The sequence below is a fragment of the Astyanax mexicanus genome, chromosome 17 (assembly GCF_023375975.1).
Source record: "Astyanax mexicanus isolate ESR-SI-001 chromosome 17, AstMex3_surface, whole genome shotgun sequence".
Classification (NCBI taxonomy): Eukaryota; Metazoa; Chordata; class Actinopteri; order Characiformes; family Acestrorhamphidae; genus Astyanax; species Astyanax mexicanus.
Window position 1 is genome coordinate 27,524,864 of NC_064424.1, and position 16,099 is coordinate 27,540,962.

Consider the following 16,099-nt stretch of genomic DNA (forward strand, 5'->3'; position numbering starts at 1 on the left):
TCTGAACTTGGACACTACTGTTGAGTTTTAGTTTATGTAACAAACCCCTAAATTAAAATTAAAACTTACACATTAAGAACTGCGGGTTATTTAGAACTGCAGTTGTATAAAAATATATACGGATTGCTAAATGAATAGAAAGGTAGACTCCTTTTCTATGACAGTTTTCTAGAACGTGTAGTTTCGCGCATGCGCTCTTAGAGGTTCCGGCTATTTTAAGTGAGTCGGCTCATTTTGTTCATTTTACTAACACGAGTCAACTCTTTCAGCTTCCAAATAACATCTTCATTCAGCAGCACTGTCAGTTATTCTTCTGAATTACACATGTTACCGACATTCCTTTGTCCCCTACGTTCCTACAGAAAACTGCTTCCTCTGTGCGAGCTGAACTCCTCGACTCTACCCTAACGAGCTTAGAGTCGATTCAAAGAGCCGAAGCGAATGTGAACGACACATCCCTCACACAAGGTCATTCCCATGTGCGCCGCAGTTTGTAGTCCATTCCTGCGGTCGCTGCTCCACAGCCGCTGGTAGGCTGACAAAGTGCTGATTTACAGAGCAGGTTATTAAACATTAAAATCCAGGTTTACGATGGCGAGAGGAAGCCGAAGCCGCTCTTCAGCACCAGCAAGGTAAACCGACTATTTTTTTTTTTTTACCTCAGTTTAATAAGTATTTACACAACATTGGGTTACTGAGTTAGCGGCTAACTTGCCCTGCGTTACTTAAGTGTCCTCCTACAGAAGCGCATATTTACCTATAAACGATATATTTTATATTGTTATAGTTTAAACCCCCTTATTAGACAGGCTGACCCTTAAAATTAAGGTAGAATAACATTATTCAGAGAAGAAATCTGTTCATTGGTTATTTTAAGCGTTCCACAAATTAGATTAATAATTCCCTCCGTTTAACAAATCATTCTCTATTTTTACAAATTCATTCCCTTAGTTAAAAAAATTGTTTTCTTGGCAAAAGTATGTTTTTCATGTGGAAATGAGATCCATTGCTTTGTTATGAGTAAGCTAAGAGTGGTCTTCCTGCATAATAGCAAGGAAGCAAATGAAAAAACATGATTTTATTAAGTTTGCAAAAGAATGAAAGAATATCTTGCACATATACATGTTTATTTATGACCCACATGTCATTGTATTGGATGTAGGTACACCTTGTAGCTTTATATAAAAATAAATAAATAAATAAATAGATAAAAAAGGTATGTTACCTGTGGGCAACCCTATGTCACAGAGGATTAACAATCTGTTCCCTCACTAAATTGTTTCTGTAATTTAGTATATCTTTCTTAAAGTTTGTTAAAAGCATCCACTCTAAACTGAGAATTTTTTTCAAATGTAATATTTTTCTACCATGATACAATAACCACGGGCGGATTAGGCCTACTCAGTTGACAACTCAAAGTTTTACATTTCTTACTAGCTTTGAAGAATGTGTTAGTCGTTATCATTTTCTGAACATCGAGATTTTGCTGTGGCTTATCTCAAAAGGGTTTATTTCCCTTTTTTAATGTCCAGATTCAAAGGTCACTGACTAGGCTTAGGGTGGCTCAGACAGTCAGTCTCATCCTGTTGTGGTCAGACTTAAACGTGACAGTGCTGTAATTAGCCTAAGGTCAACTGGACACACAGTTTTCCAGGTGTCTGCCTTCTGACCCAGTGATTCTGATGTAATCTGACCTGCAGTTCTGATGTAAGCTGCATACAACAGAAGTTTGAGTCTTCCTTTCTCTCTGTTTGTTTTTAGTGCCCCATCCCAGTCTTACACGCCAGCCCCAGCTCCCCCTCCTCCGGCGGCCCTGGCCCCCGTGCAGGCTCAGCCCAAGCAGCCGGGCCTCATGGCCCAGATGGCCACCACAGCAGCCGGAGTGGCAGTAGGTTCGGCCGTCGGACATGTGGTGGGTGGTGCTCTTACAGGAGCATTCAGTGGAGGCAGCAGCAGCTCAGAGGCGCCCAAACAGGCACCTGCGTATCAGGTGAGGGAGCAGGCTAGCTCAGAGGTGTACTTTAGTTTTCACCAGAGTTTAATTGTTTGCCTGGTTTAAGCTTTCAGTTAGTGATAATCTCTCTCTGCTACTTTCTGTTCATTTTTTAGGAAGCCCCTAGGGCTGCTCCATCCCAGGCCGGTCCGTGTCTGTTTGAGGTGAGGCAGTTCCTTGACTGTGCTACCAATCAGACAGACCTCAGCTTGTGCGAAGGCTTTAATGAGGCTCTGAAACAGTGCAAATACTCACACGGTAAGATTTCAGTCATCCTTTAGTAAGTCATGGCATTTCTGTCAACCAACATTAATGTTTGAACCACCTAACCTACTGAGCCTGCATTCACATTACCAGGCAACAGAGTGACAAGCAACCAACAATTTCTAATGAGAGTATTTGATTTGTTGCCACGATTCAGCTACAAGCGACACAGCAACAGAGTAACAAATCAGATTAACTGTCAACTATGAATTATGCAAATTAATTATGCAGCAGTAAAGCAACATTCAAAACCAATTGGCCCAACAAATTCGAGGTGAGGTGAGCGACTTGTTGCCTGCCAGTTGCCTGGCCTGAACTACATTTTACAGGTTTCAAGAACTCTTAAAGCGAGTTTCCAAATCAGTCCTGAAACCAAAGAAACAGTCATTAAGAGGGCAGAGGTTTAATTATTGGTGGTGCTACAGCCAAACCGGACCAGGAGTTCCAGAGAGTATAACTGTCCTCGCTCTTTCTGGATGGGCAGGATGACCCTTTTGTGGTTTGGAAAATGCGCATGTTGCTAGCCTTCACCTTCCAAGTTCTGGTAATATCTTGTGATTGAGGGGGGGAGGGTGGGAATGGAAAACTTTAAAGGTTATTTTACACCAAAAATGTTTCTGAATAAGTTTTTGTTTTTTAAGGCAGGATTAAATTCCATAAAGAGACTGTTCTTCTCTGATAACAGCTTGATGGAGGGCTTTTTCACAACTGAAAGTCCAAGCTCCAAAAAGTTAAAGCATCAAAATTTGTGTTTTGTTTCGTTGCATACATTTGATTCAGTTTTTCTGTTTTCATTTAGCCTTCATACTGCATTTTGCTACGTTCTGTAATCATCACGTATTTCAGACAGTGAAATGTTTACAATTTAGATTACAAAAAAATATTGACCGCAGATTTGTACTATATATTTTTATTTATATTTATAATTAGTAAGAGATACAGGTATCTACAGTACGGTTGCCACCTGGTTCATCCCTTGTATTCATACTGTGTAGTGCAGATTTCTACGGTGGCCGAGAAAGCCCAGCGCAGTGCAAATTGAAAAGCGCTGCAAAAGCACAAAACACATCCATCAAAATTACAACACAGGCGCAGCAAACAGAAAAACGCGCTGCAAATAGAAAAACGCGCTGCAAATAGAAAAACGCGCTGCAAATAGAAAAACGCGCTGCAAATAGAAAAACGCGCTGCAAATAGAACCACAACACAACGGAAGTGAGTCACAACACAACGGAATTTTCCCGGGGGACCTTAAAAAATGCTGTACCAGCTGTATACAAAGGACAATAAGTGGCAAACAAGCTTCTGAAAAGTAAGTTATGTTTATTACCTGTGATTACCACGGTTGTGTGCATATTATTAAAAGTTCTGCTTCACAAAACGCCTTGTTTGCCACTTATTGTCCTTTGTACACATAGTGAAGTCCGAGACGTTACTGAAGACGCAGCTTAGCTGGTACAGTATCTTTTAAGGTCCCCCGGGAAAATTCCGTTGTGTTGTGACTCACTTCCGTTGTGTTGTGGTTCTATTTGCAGCGCGTTTTTCTATTTGCAGCGCGTTTTTCTATTTGCTGCGCCTGTGTTGTAATTTTGATGGATGTGTTTTGTGCTTTTGCAGCGCTTTTCAATTTGCACTGCGTTGGGCTTTCTCGGCCACCGTAGATTTCAGCACTTCATTGATTCCTTTATTTTGGCTATAGCCTGCCTCAACTTCCTGGTCTGAAAATCTGCACCAACAAAGAGTGTTTTAACTGTCTGTGCACACAAACTGGACCATGCCCTTTGCTCCAAACTAATTGTAGTTGTTTGGTCTGGACGAAGGTTTGATGCTTTCATCACACAATCTTGATTTTGACCAATCTGAAAAAGTCTGAAGGCCTGGCCAAACAAGGCAGTTGTGAAAGCACCCTAGTCACATTTAAACAGATCTGCAGTCCGTTTTTAAATATGATGTAAAACAGTTTCGTTAGAAAACAAAAGTAAAGTAAATCGATATTGCTGCTAGAAGGGGACTGTACGACTGAACTGAGTCAGCAGCATTGTGTACTGGACATACTTTCGATTGTTTGATAAGGTTTAGTGTCTGAAATGATTTGTCAAACCTCTATGGTTTTCCAGCCTTTTTTGCACTCAGCATTTTTGGCTTATGGTTTCGTCAGCGTTTTTGCTCTTGGACACAAGATGTTCTTTAGTCAGCCATAATTGATTTCATTTAACATGTTGAGATGACTCAGGTTAGTCTTAAAAATGTCTTAGAATGTGCATGTCTTAGTTTTCTTCATGTCCTTTCTATTTTTTTATTGTAGGTGTTTCATCTCTGGTGTGATGGGCAAGACAGCAAGAGCACTTTGAATGAAGACTTTACTTTAGACAGCTGCGATATCTGTTCACAATGTCTAGATCCCTCCAGCACTCAACCAGCTTCAGTTTGGTTTGTCAGAATGAATGTTTCCAATTGGGTGCGTGATTTGTATGCGAGATGTGTAAAATAAACAAGCTGCTATTTAACCTTTTACTGTCTTTTCATTTGTAATTTAATTTTTTTTTTCTGATAAAAGACAGCGTGTGTAGTTTACCCTCTTTATGTTATACAGATTATATATGTAAATAGCACTATTTTTTTTTTAAATGAAGTTTTTGTGATGTCATAAAAACAAATTGGTCACAACTATATTTGCATATATAAGCTTGGCTCTGGCTTTTTACATTGATTCACAGCTATTCACAGGAATGAAGAGATACATAATATATATATACTTCGTCCAGCCAGTCTTGCACCCACTAGAACTCACTTAAACTCATGTTGCCTTGCCATGAGCACGCTGGACAGTGTTCGACCTAAAAAGCTAACACCTCATAAGTTATACAGGTGTGGACCTTCCCAAGCCTTCTCCTGAGGTTACTCTTAACGATCAATTAACATATTGCTATCCAATGACTTTTTTGCATGTAATTTATCATAAAGGGCAAAGGCAACATAATATGGACCCTAATTTAAAACAAAGACATATGAATTGTTAAAGGTTACTGGTTATTTTGTCCCATATCTAATTGACACATCAGTTCCATCCTCTTGCATTTCTCAGCTACATATGAAATGTCTTTTACTTTGAAACAGCATTCTATAATGCACTACCATTAACCACCACTAATCAATGAATATGAGGCAATGTTAAATAAAAGTTGTTAAAAGGTATTTTTCTTTTACCAAGATTAGGATATGTAACATAACCATAATTATTTTTTTATGCAATGTTCTTTGCTATCTGGATCTTGCTTGCTTGTGTGTATACAGTGCCAGACGTTACTGGGTACACATTACACAAATATTTAGCATTATAATATTCTTAATAGTATTAATATATCATTTTTAAACTTAAGAAATTGGTTTACAGGAGGCATAACTTTGTTAGAGACTTCTTTTAGTTTTTAATATTTAGATTCAGAAAAAAACTTTTTTTTTTGCTTAGTTTACTTACTATAGAATTAAGACTGCAAATGCAGAATAAATAACTTAACCTAACAGACACCCTTTTAATGAATATTTGTGGCTATGCATAGATAGATAGATAGATAGATAGATAGATAGATAGATAGATAGATAGATAGATAGATAGATAGACAGACATTGGTATCGTCATCTGACATCCACGTTTTCACACGACGACCAATCACAACTGCCACAGAACAGGCGTTGCTCTCTCTCGACCAATGAACGGAGCGGGTGGGCGGGGCCTCGCATAAACACTCCAGATAGACAGGAAGCAGTCCACATTTCCCAGAGAAGAAACAATCATGCCGTTCGTTGAATTAAATACTAATTTACCTGCTAGAAGATTCTCTGAGGAGTTTCTGAAAAAGCTGACCTCCACCACAGCATCGGCTCTCGGAAAACCAGAAGATGTGAGTATTGTAAGACAGTAAAAGCTGAGGGATATAAGTTAATGGTGTGGTTGGAAAAGCTAACTAGCATTCTTTGACCTTAGCTGTATCTTAAATGGCTCCTTGTACACTAAATAGTGCCCTAGGTGAAAGTTATGTGTACTCGTTGGTGTCGGGCTGAATCCCTTAATTCACATGTAATCTGCCTCGTTGGGGTGCGTTATAGGTAACTCTGTCACACAGAGTTATAGGTTATCCGACCTACATCACTAGTTATGAAGACATTTTCTGAAGCCTGAGACTTTTTTTACACAGTGACTGTAGTTAGAAAACAATGACGCTGTGATTTTATTGACATTTATCAACATTGTATACAAATTAAGCGTAAATTGTCCAATTTTATTGTATTTCCAAACGTGTGCAATCAGACTCTGTGCAGTTGAGACCAGGGTACCTGCTGTTCGTAAGTTAACGCGTAGGCTTGTTGTAACATGAGTGTTTACTAAAATCTGATTTAAGCATTAAATCAAAACTAAATATTTACACCAAACTCTGTGCAGGAATAAACTGTTACTTACCCATGAAAGCCAACATATGGCTTGTTTGAAGCCTCGGGCAGGATGAAAAAATCACTTTCGCCACTCGGTGTTGGTCTGGTTGAATACAGGCTATTTCTGTAAGATAACAGTCGCCACCAAAAAGAAGATCCCACACACTAACATTTAGTTGGACTGCATTTAGCTTTACATTCTGCAATGTCACAAGATATATTTCAATCCAGTAGACTCTGTGGTAAACAATCTATGTGTGAAAATGATGATCTTATGCTCTCTAAACCACTCTTTCACAATTCCATCCCCATGAATCCTGACATTGTAATCTTGGAATATGACCGTGCCATTAGGGAAGAAAAAAACCTATTGATGGAATAACACATATAGAGAAACTATATACTATAGCTACTAGTTTGTGTGGTGCAACCTGTTTGGTTTAGTACTCTTAAATAGAGCTATCGCACAACTGGTGCAACCCGCCCCAGAGGCGTCTCCAGACTCGCATAATCGTTTTAAACAGTATACATGACACATTCACAATACATTAACGAGAGCTTGCTGAGGCACAGTACAAATATTTCCATGTCTAACTACACTGAACGTAGCTGTCTGGCAAACAGGTAATTAGTAATTTTGTGTCTGAGACACAATTTAATGCACAAGTGCCAGATTCAAATGTAAAAATAAATGAACACAAACATTTAGATACAAAGTTTTTGCCTGACTCTGACAATATATCTACATTTTAAACTTAGATTTAATTTTCACAATTTAGCAACTAGAATCTCTCTTTTACTCACTTGGACCTAAAAATAAGATTTGTTTGAGCCATTTAAGATTCTGCCCTAGGCAAAGAACAGATTAAAATAAAACACAAATTAAAATCAATGGGTCAAAAGTAATGTCATTATTTTCAAAGATGTATTAGCTGTTTTATCTACACCAGCTGCACCGCAGTTGCCTCATATGCTCCATGATTAGCTTACACTTTTATTAGCTAGTTTAGCCTGTTTATGTTTTTGGCTATTCTCTTGTCCTACAGCGGATGATTGTTCAGGTAAATCCTGACCTCCCACTCTTCGTTTTTGGCTCCAGCGCACCTTGTGTCATTCTTTCTGTGGCTGGAATCGGAGTGACTGACACAGCTGAGAAGAACCGTGACAATAGTGCAAAAATCTTCCCTTTTCTCACCCAGGAGCTTGGACTTTCTGAGGACCGGTAAGTCAAGGGTCAAGAGTTGGAGGCTGGTGGTTCCCAGGAAACCCCACACTGTTTCTTTTGTCATCTTTGTCTTTGTCAGTTCACAGGAAAAGTAAAGGTCAAGTTAAGGACTAAAAAATCTAAACAAACTAAACAAACCTTTCAGAAATAACTGTTTTTGAAAGATCAGACCCACCCAATTGACTGGAAAAGACCTTCAGAAAGATTTATTATAGGAGTGGTTGTGCACTGTTCCACTGTGCAGTGACACCTGCACAAGTATTAGTAGTTACAAAACAAAAATCGCCTATATCTTCAACATAAATGAACATTTCTCATATGTTTTAGAAGTCCTGTAGATCGATTAGTGTTAAAAAGAGCTTTTTGAACACAGTGATATGAATAACACCTCTTTAACTGTCTAACTGATCCTGCTTTAGGCTTATGTTGCTGCCACTTGAAAATAAATGTGAATGGGCTTCTACAGTAGGATAATGATCCTAAACACAAGCAAGCTGAGCCTATCCTATCCACTATCCTATGACTTATCAAACATCTGTGGATAGACCTCGAAAAAGCAGTGCAGGAAGATGGCCCAAGGGGGCCCAAATCATTGCTTTGGGGCCTTTCCATTTGTTGTTATTTTACAACTATAAAAAACAACAATGTCTTTCTGCCCTTTCTGTTTGTGTGTGTGTGTGTGTGTGTGTGTGTGTGTGTGTAGTGTTGTTATCAGGTTCAGCCCACTGGAGGCCTGGCAGGTGGGGAAGAAAGGAACAGTTGTGACCTTCCTGTAAGAAAAAGCAAACACTGTGGCACCCTAGGACACACAGGAATCGTTTTATCACCATGGAACACTCCTATTGGCCAAAATCAGGGTTTAAAATGTAACTTTAGATAATGACTCTCTCTCTGCGCTTCAAATTACTATTGTATAACAATTAGTTATGTTAGTCTTATACATGTTTTATTAATAGTTGGAAATGTTCAGCAGTTTAATTAAATCACAGGTAATTTTTTGCATTCATCATAGGTGATGGTGTATGTCTTATTTTCTAGATTATTTCTGTCTAAATTAAATAATCTCTAATGATCTTGGCATTTCTAAATCAAAGGACCTTTAACACTTCCCCTTATGTTCAGTTGTAAGGAAGGTTTCCAGGACCCATGTTCATCCATGTTTATCAACATTTAGTGTAATCTAACTCTTGTGTAATGTAACTCTTAACCCTTTACAGATAATGGTTTGTTAATGAAAATAAATAAAATAATGAAAAAACTATTTTTTTGTTGTATAATTTTGCCCTGTAAAGAATATTTTGTCACTATTTATACCCAGCCGAAAATATTTCATGCTTAAGAATACTAACATATTTCAAAATGTTTAGACTTTTTTCTAGTAATAGTAATAAACTCAATCCTAGACTGTTGTGCCAATGGAGAATCAGAACAGCCTAAAATCTAGGCCTAGGTTTAACATCTGTCTGAGAACATGGATATATCCACACAAACACACACACACACACAATCTTTATTGTTGTGAATAAATGTATCACTGTGTGATGTTAAGATAAAACGGCTTGCCAAAATGTATTTGCGGTGTACTTTCACAAAGGTGACAGTCTTAACTATTAACAGAGCATCTCGCTTTACTTCCATATTTCACTGTGGGGTATTCGATTTTTTATGGTAAAGTAATTGTGGCTAGTATTAGAGGAGAAATGTGGCTAATCAGAGATAGTCAGGTTTTATATTTATTGCTGCAGCTAGTGTGATTTTATAACCTGTTCATTCACATGTTTCCATGACACAGCATTTATTATCTTAATAAATTATATGTTATTGTATGTCACTTCTTGTTAGTCCAAAAGGATCAGTACATTAATATTTTGTATACTTAACGTGCCAAGCCCACACTATTAAGATTAATATATAGTAAACACTTTGAGCAGTGGTGGTTATTCCTTGTCCTGGAGATCTCCCACCCTGAAGGCAAGGTAATTAAGATCTTTACAGGGATGAGAACATTATAGACTCAGATCTAACTGTGTTGGATCTGAAATCTCCAGGGTGGCAGATCTCCAGGGCCAGGAATATGCAGCTGTTATAGTATTAGTGTGTAGTATGTAAATATGACACAACCTCAGTAAGCAGTGTGTAATTTCAATAGCAACCAGAAAGTGGCGCCATTTGACAGTTTACACAAGAAAATCTCTTCTCTGTGATTGTGCATTTATAATTGTAAAAAGTGATTAATTGAACATTCTAGGGTGAAAATAGGAAAAATTAACATCTGTGTTCAGCACCAAATTATTCTGCTATTTTGGCGTGTCTGAAAACAGTGTTGAATTTTCAGTACACTTTAGGTTAACAATCCCACAAAGCATCACTACAGGTAGTGTACACATGCCCTAGAAAACATGGAATACCCACAAGTCATTGTGGGGACTGGTTTGTTGCTTGGTGTGCAGATTTTGTAAGGAGGAGCAAATGCACAATCTGTTGTCACACAGTAATTAACTTGCACATATAACACCATGTCCAAAATCATTCACTACATAGGAATTCTGTTTCTTATAGACTTGAAAGCAGGGATGTATAAAGTACTTGAGTAAAAGTACAAGTGCTCTATCAAAAAGTGACTTGAGTAGAAGTTCAAGTTTATATAAGCTCCACAACGGAAGTACTAAAAGTATTACTTTTTTGTACTTAAGTATTGCAGGTAGTTTTTTTAAAATGTCCTGCTCAAGTACTGAAAGTAAAAGTAAAGTACGGTTATGTAGTTATTACAGAAAGCAGTGGAAAGTTCTCAGAGTAGAACACAGATTGGGAGCAGATGGGATCATATTTAAAATACCAGCTTAAATACTGGATAAATCTAGTCAATGGCGCGTTTAAGGTTACTAGCAAGCTATAAAATGTACACACAGTGCTAAATATCAGTATACCACTCCTGACATGCCAATTGATCTACAAACCAAAGTAATAACCCTCAGTATACTCCTCCCTCTTCCTGACACTGCATATGACTTACAACACACAGTAATAAACCATAGTATACTGCTTCTTAACCTATGACATATAGAAATTAAGAATTGAAACGGTCAGTGTGTAGTTTAGAGAGAAACACAATGTAGAAATGAGAAGGCAAATGGTTTATGAATTGTAAGTGGTTGTATAATCCAAAACATATTAAAGTATGATTTGTGGAAAATAATGCAAAACAGTTTCTAGAGTGTATTTACATAATTTATCCCTTCCCAGCTGGCCACCAACGTCCAATGGACTTAGTTGAATGTTGTTTGAATGTTGGTCATGACGTCAAATTACAAATATTTTACGCCAGGATAACGTCTAATAGTGTTACGTGCCTGCAGGGTTTGTATAGTGCATGCTTATAAATGCATAGTTTTTTAAATGCACAAGTTGTAGAAAAAATTGCAACAATTATGTACATAACAATGCAAAGGTTCTGTCAAGAATGTAATATCCATCTCTCTAAATAGTTTAATTCAATGTGTATGTGTGTGTGTGTGTGTTTTAACAGCAGCTTCATGTTACTCCATCTGCATTGCACATAACTATCTCTCATATTTTATCTCTCTCTTGAGATGTAGCTCACCTAATTTAACTTTTTAGTAAATGGCCTGCAATAGAATTATGAAGATATATGAAAATGTCTTTTCAGTAGACTGAGATATTTGCCCAAAAATATATTGAACTTAAATGGGATGTGGCTTTCTGAAATTAATTGTATACAATCAATAACAATATATATATATATATATATATATATATATTCTGTACTCACTGTGCTCATTGATAAGCGAAGAGACAGGCGAACTACTTCTGGCCAATCACAGGTCCGGGGGCGGAGCTACTGGCAGTCAGCCAATCCCAGTCTCTGCCTGGGTAAACACTACCAGAAGCTCAGGGTGCAGGAGGCTCAGTTTTTCGTAACGGCTAACTGAAGGAGAGGCTGGAAAATGGGGCTCGAAATTTATCTGGATCTTTTTTCACAGCCGTGTCGCTCGGTTTACATCTTCGCCAAGAAGAACAACATTCCGTTTGAGTTTAAGAAGATTTCCCTGATGGCAGGTGGGCTAAGCAGACCTTCACTTTCTGACTTTTGTCGCAGTTTTTAGACTTTGTGCATCAGGGTTCGTGTAGAGAACAGTCTGAGGAACAGGGCATTTGGGCTCTACTTCCATATTTTACTGTGAGAAGTTTGAATTGTTGTGGTAAAGTAAATCTTTATTGCTGGAGCTAGTGTGATTTATAGCCAGTGTATTCCCTCATTAAGGTGACTCACAATTTGTTATCCTAATAAAATAGTATACCAGATATTGTGTTTGTTTATGTAATCTGGCAATAAGTCTTTTTTCTTTGTGCAGCATAAAAAGTTTTGAACCCCACTTTAAAAGTTGCACTGTGACGGTTGAGCACGTTACATTACAGTCACAATAGATTACATAACTAATTGAGCACCATTGTATGGTATGGTAACCTGAAAATTGTAATAGAAATAGGAAACATACGCTTATTATTTAGTCCTCATTTAATTGTATACACAGTTTTTTAGTGTTGTAACTTTTGTTTCAAAGTTGTTTTTAGAAGAACTGATTCTGAACTGATGTTTCTGAAAACTGACTGACTGCATTTAATCCTCAGGTGAGCATTATAATGAAGATTTTGGAAAGGTCAGTGCTTGGAGAAAAGTACCTGCGATCAAAGACGGAGACTTTTGCCTGTGTGAAAGGTGATATTTCATCTAGATGTAAATGTATTTAAATTTCTGAATGCAGTTGAACAGAGAAAAAACATTCAAATAAGATTAGAACTCATGATTTATTACCCAGTTAATTAAAGGTGCAGTAAATATTTTTTTAATAATGGGACTGTGTGTATCTATTTTAGTCTCTATTTGATTTTTTTCCTTAGACACCCTAATATCAGCTGTGTGGGCTCCTGTACCATTTTTTAATCTCCACTTACTCTTAAAGAATTAAACAAGCAGTTCTTTTTTTACTGTGCTTTATAGCTAATATATGTCAAAAAGTGAATTTCCTAATTGAATGCCATATTCCAAATACAATCAAAGCTAAATTACTTTGTTTACACAAGTTTAGCATGAGTATGCTTGGCTTTACCTATTGTTTATTAGATAGGTGAGTTCCTGTATATATGTTTGGTTTTAGTGACACTCCAGTAAAAAAATGAACGTGTTTGCCTTGATTTCATTGGAGTAACTTTCTCTATGGAAAGCTTTCTGTTAGATTCCAGATGATTTTATCATCAACTTAAGCTTAATGTATGGATGTAGCACCATCTTGCCAGAAAACACAGTGCATTCACTATAAAGAGTGTCTGCAAACATTTGGACATATAGTCGTGACTTGCATTGTCTTCTGCACTGTTCATCTGGTCACTGGTGTTGAGACACAATGTAACGTGTTCTTCAAGGCTAAGAATTCGCTATTGTTGTTCTTACAGTGTTGCCATTATGATGTACTTGGTGGAGAAGTACAACACCCCTGATAACTGGTATCCAGCTGACTTGCAGAAGAGAGCGAGGGTGAATGAATATCTGTCCTGGCAGCATTCAGCAATGCGCCCCCATGGAAGCAAGATGTTCTGGTTAAAGGTGAGAGGTGCTCTGCAAGGTCACAGTTAAAGTTCTTCAATTTTTCTTGCTTTTTAATGTGATCATCATAACAGAGTTCAAAGCAGAATAAGAATATGTTATGTCATTATTACAATCATGATTCAGCAGCATGTGTGTATGTTGGCAGCTCATGATTCCAAAGGTCATGGGTGTAGAGGTTCCTCAGGAGAAGATGGATGCAGCCATAGAGGATCTGAATGGCTCCCTGAAGCTCATTGAGGAGAACTTCCTTCAGGACAAACCATTCATTGCAGGAGACCAAATCTCACTGGCTGACCTGGTCGCTATTGTGGAAATGATGCAGGTACTTTGGAAGACTGATGCTTTTGCAGAATTTTCAGTGTTTATTCAAAAGGTTCAACCTGATCACTGAATGAGGTTTGTTCCACTGATTAGCACTGCTGCTAATTTGTCTTCTGTTTCTGTAGCCGGTGGGTGCAGGTTTGGATGTGTTTGAGAAACGGCCCAAACTGAGTGCGTGGAGGGACCGTGTTCGGGACGCTATTGGCAGTGAGCTTTTTGACGAAGCCCACCAGGGCATCCTCTCAGCTCAGGAAATGGCTAAAACGATGGATGGCAGCAAACTGCAGCACTTTAAACCCAAGATCCTCAAAACGTTCCTGTGAAGATCCGACATAAACCATTTCTATCTAAAATCTACTTGTCAACATTGTGTAATCTGATGATGACTGGCATGTTATAAAAGAAAAACTCAAATAAAATGTACAATACAAACGTTTACTATCGAGTAAAATGAGTAATTCACTCAGATTTACTTTTCAGCCCTCTTCAGTTGTTATTAATAAAATCTACTTAACAATTTACACTTGATTTGTTTTGTTCTTTCTGTGCTTTTGTGTAATCAATTTCCTTTTATTGCAAATGTATAATTTAAAGCAACTAAATTGTACATGATGTGATTTTTCATGAAAACAAAATGCTTTTAAAATAATAAAAATATTGAATCAAACAATTAACAGTTGTTAACAAAAAGTAAAAAAAAATTCACAAAGAGAAATATTAATTTTAATTCTTATTGTGCTCTTTAATATATGGACATTTATAAATTTTCAGTTCAGTGCTATTAAAGATTATTATGTAAGATATACTGGGATGTTTTCTTGGGCCTCTCTTTTGTCTCGAATTTCACATTCTTGTACTCTTATCAACCTCCATCTTACACACCATGGACTTTGTAGAAAGCTCTCCCATGGGACAGAGTTGTGCTGTGTGGGCGTTTTCTTCTACATAAGGAATGTCAGTGTGATTTTTAACCCACTTCCTGCAGCCAAGCCCTCACAGTGAGGTTTACATCTGCTTGGCACGAATGGAGTGCAAAATTACATTTGTGATTTCTGTTTGTTTTGCTGAGGCACATGATCAGCCAAGAGCTTAACTGAAGAAAACCGTCCAAAAGAACAGCTCCTATTACATGTTACACCAAGTATTTTGGGTAGGTTTTCTCTGATAGTGGTGCAACTGTAACAGAGTTGGAATTAACAGTTAATATAATTAATGAGCTTCACCAAAATTGCTCTATTATTATAAAAATGGGTTAAAATGTGTAAAAATGTAATTTTTTTGTAAAAGTTTATATTTTTGTAAAAAGGTTAAAAATATTTTTGGGAGCTTTTCATGTCTTGCTTTGATGTCCCTCTGCTGCTGCCGTACCTCCATCAGACAGTGAGAGCTCTGAGATGGATGGTGCGTAGCTGCAGTAGTTCATCTCTAAAATAGATATTTTTAAAATCTATATCTAGTTTAAAACTAAAAAAAAATGTATAGCTTTATAAAAATATCTAGTGCTTTATTCATTGTATTGTTTTGATAAGAAATGCTAACTTTATCGATTTATTGTCTAGACGTGCTCCGCACATGCGGGCTGCGTTAAGTCATGCTTTCAATAGTAAAATGTGAATTCAGCTAATTTCTTCTTATTTTATTTTTTACAACCTCAGTGTGTTACACCTGCAGAAGTACGTTGCGAGATATGAAAATTTATTTGGTTTAAAATCTGTTTCAGAATAAAGAGAGTGGAAAGCAGTCCTTGTGTGAGACTCATTCAATGGCCAAACAGTGGTCGTTACACGACACTGAGAAGAAATATGTCTGGAACTGAAGCAAACTAGTCTCAGTTCAAGCTCTCTTCACTTCTGCAAAGATATCTGGATTGCTTCTTCTGAAGAAAAAATCTTGATGGAATTCTTAAAAGCATACTCCATTGTTTTATTAACCTAAAACTTATTCAGCTATAGCTGCAGCACATTTGACTGCACTCAGGAAAGTTCCCTTGCGGCAAAAGTTGATTCATAGCCTTATTGAGATAGGGTTGAATCTCTGGATTTTGTTCATCACCACTCAAGTGATTAGAACAAGAAAAGCTGTATTTACTCTGGCTAGGTGGTGTAGTCCAACAAATTAGGTTCCCAGATCTCAGAAACCTGGGAAGGAGGCCAAGTGGCCCCACTAGACCAGCTCAGCTGGCCATCAGCAAAACGCAGTAGAACTATCTCACATTGTCAAAAATGGAGTAACTGCAATT

At 37.5% G+C, this 16,099-nt stretch overlaps 3 protein-coding genes across 3 annotated transcripts; all 3 read left to right on the forward strand.

Moving 5' to 3' along the window:
• Positions 1 to 470: 470 nt before the first annotated feature.
• chchd10 (coiled-coil-helix-coiled-coil-helix domain containing 10) lies at positions 471 to 4,769 on the forward strand. Its single transcript, XM_007256543.4, has 4 exons — positions 471 to 632; positions 1,762 to 1,990; positions 2,110 to 2,251; positions 4,563 to 4,769. The coding sequence occupies exons 1-4, from the start codon at positions 592 to 594 to the stop codon at positions 4,580 to 4,582; spliced, it is 432 nt and encodes a 143-aa protein (XP_007256605.1). The 5' UTR covers positions 471 to 591; the 3' UTR covers positions 4,583 to 4,769.
• A 1,222-nt stretch (positions 4,770 to 5,991) lies between these two features.
• ddt (D-dopachrome tautomerase) lies at positions 5,992 to 9,174 on the forward strand. Its single transcript, XM_007256544.3, has 3 exons — positions 5,992 to 6,159; positions 7,735 to 7,910; positions 8,617 to 9,174. The coding sequence occupies exons 1-3, from the start codon at positions 6,052 to 6,054 to the stop codon at positions 8,687 to 8,689; spliced, it is 357 nt and encodes a 118-aa protein (XP_007256606.2). The 5' UTR covers positions 5,992 to 6,051; the 3' UTR covers positions 8,690 to 9,174.
• Positions 9,175 to 11,825: 2,651 nt separating this feature from the next.
• On the forward strand, positions 11,826 to 14,379 carry LOC103042430 (glutathione S-transferase theta-3). Its single transcript, XM_022676382.2, has 5 exons — positions 11,826 to 11,990; positions 12,564 to 12,651; positions 13,386 to 13,536; positions 13,685 to 13,861; positions 13,986 to 14,379. The coding sequence occupies exons 1-5, from the start codon at positions 11,879 to 11,881 to the stop codon at positions 14,181 to 14,183; spliced, it is 726 nt and encodes a 241-aa protein (XP_022532103.1). The 5' UTR covers positions 11,826 to 11,878; the 3' UTR covers positions 14,184 to 14,379.
• The last annotated feature ends 1,720 nt before the right edge of the window (positions 14,380 to 16,099 follow it).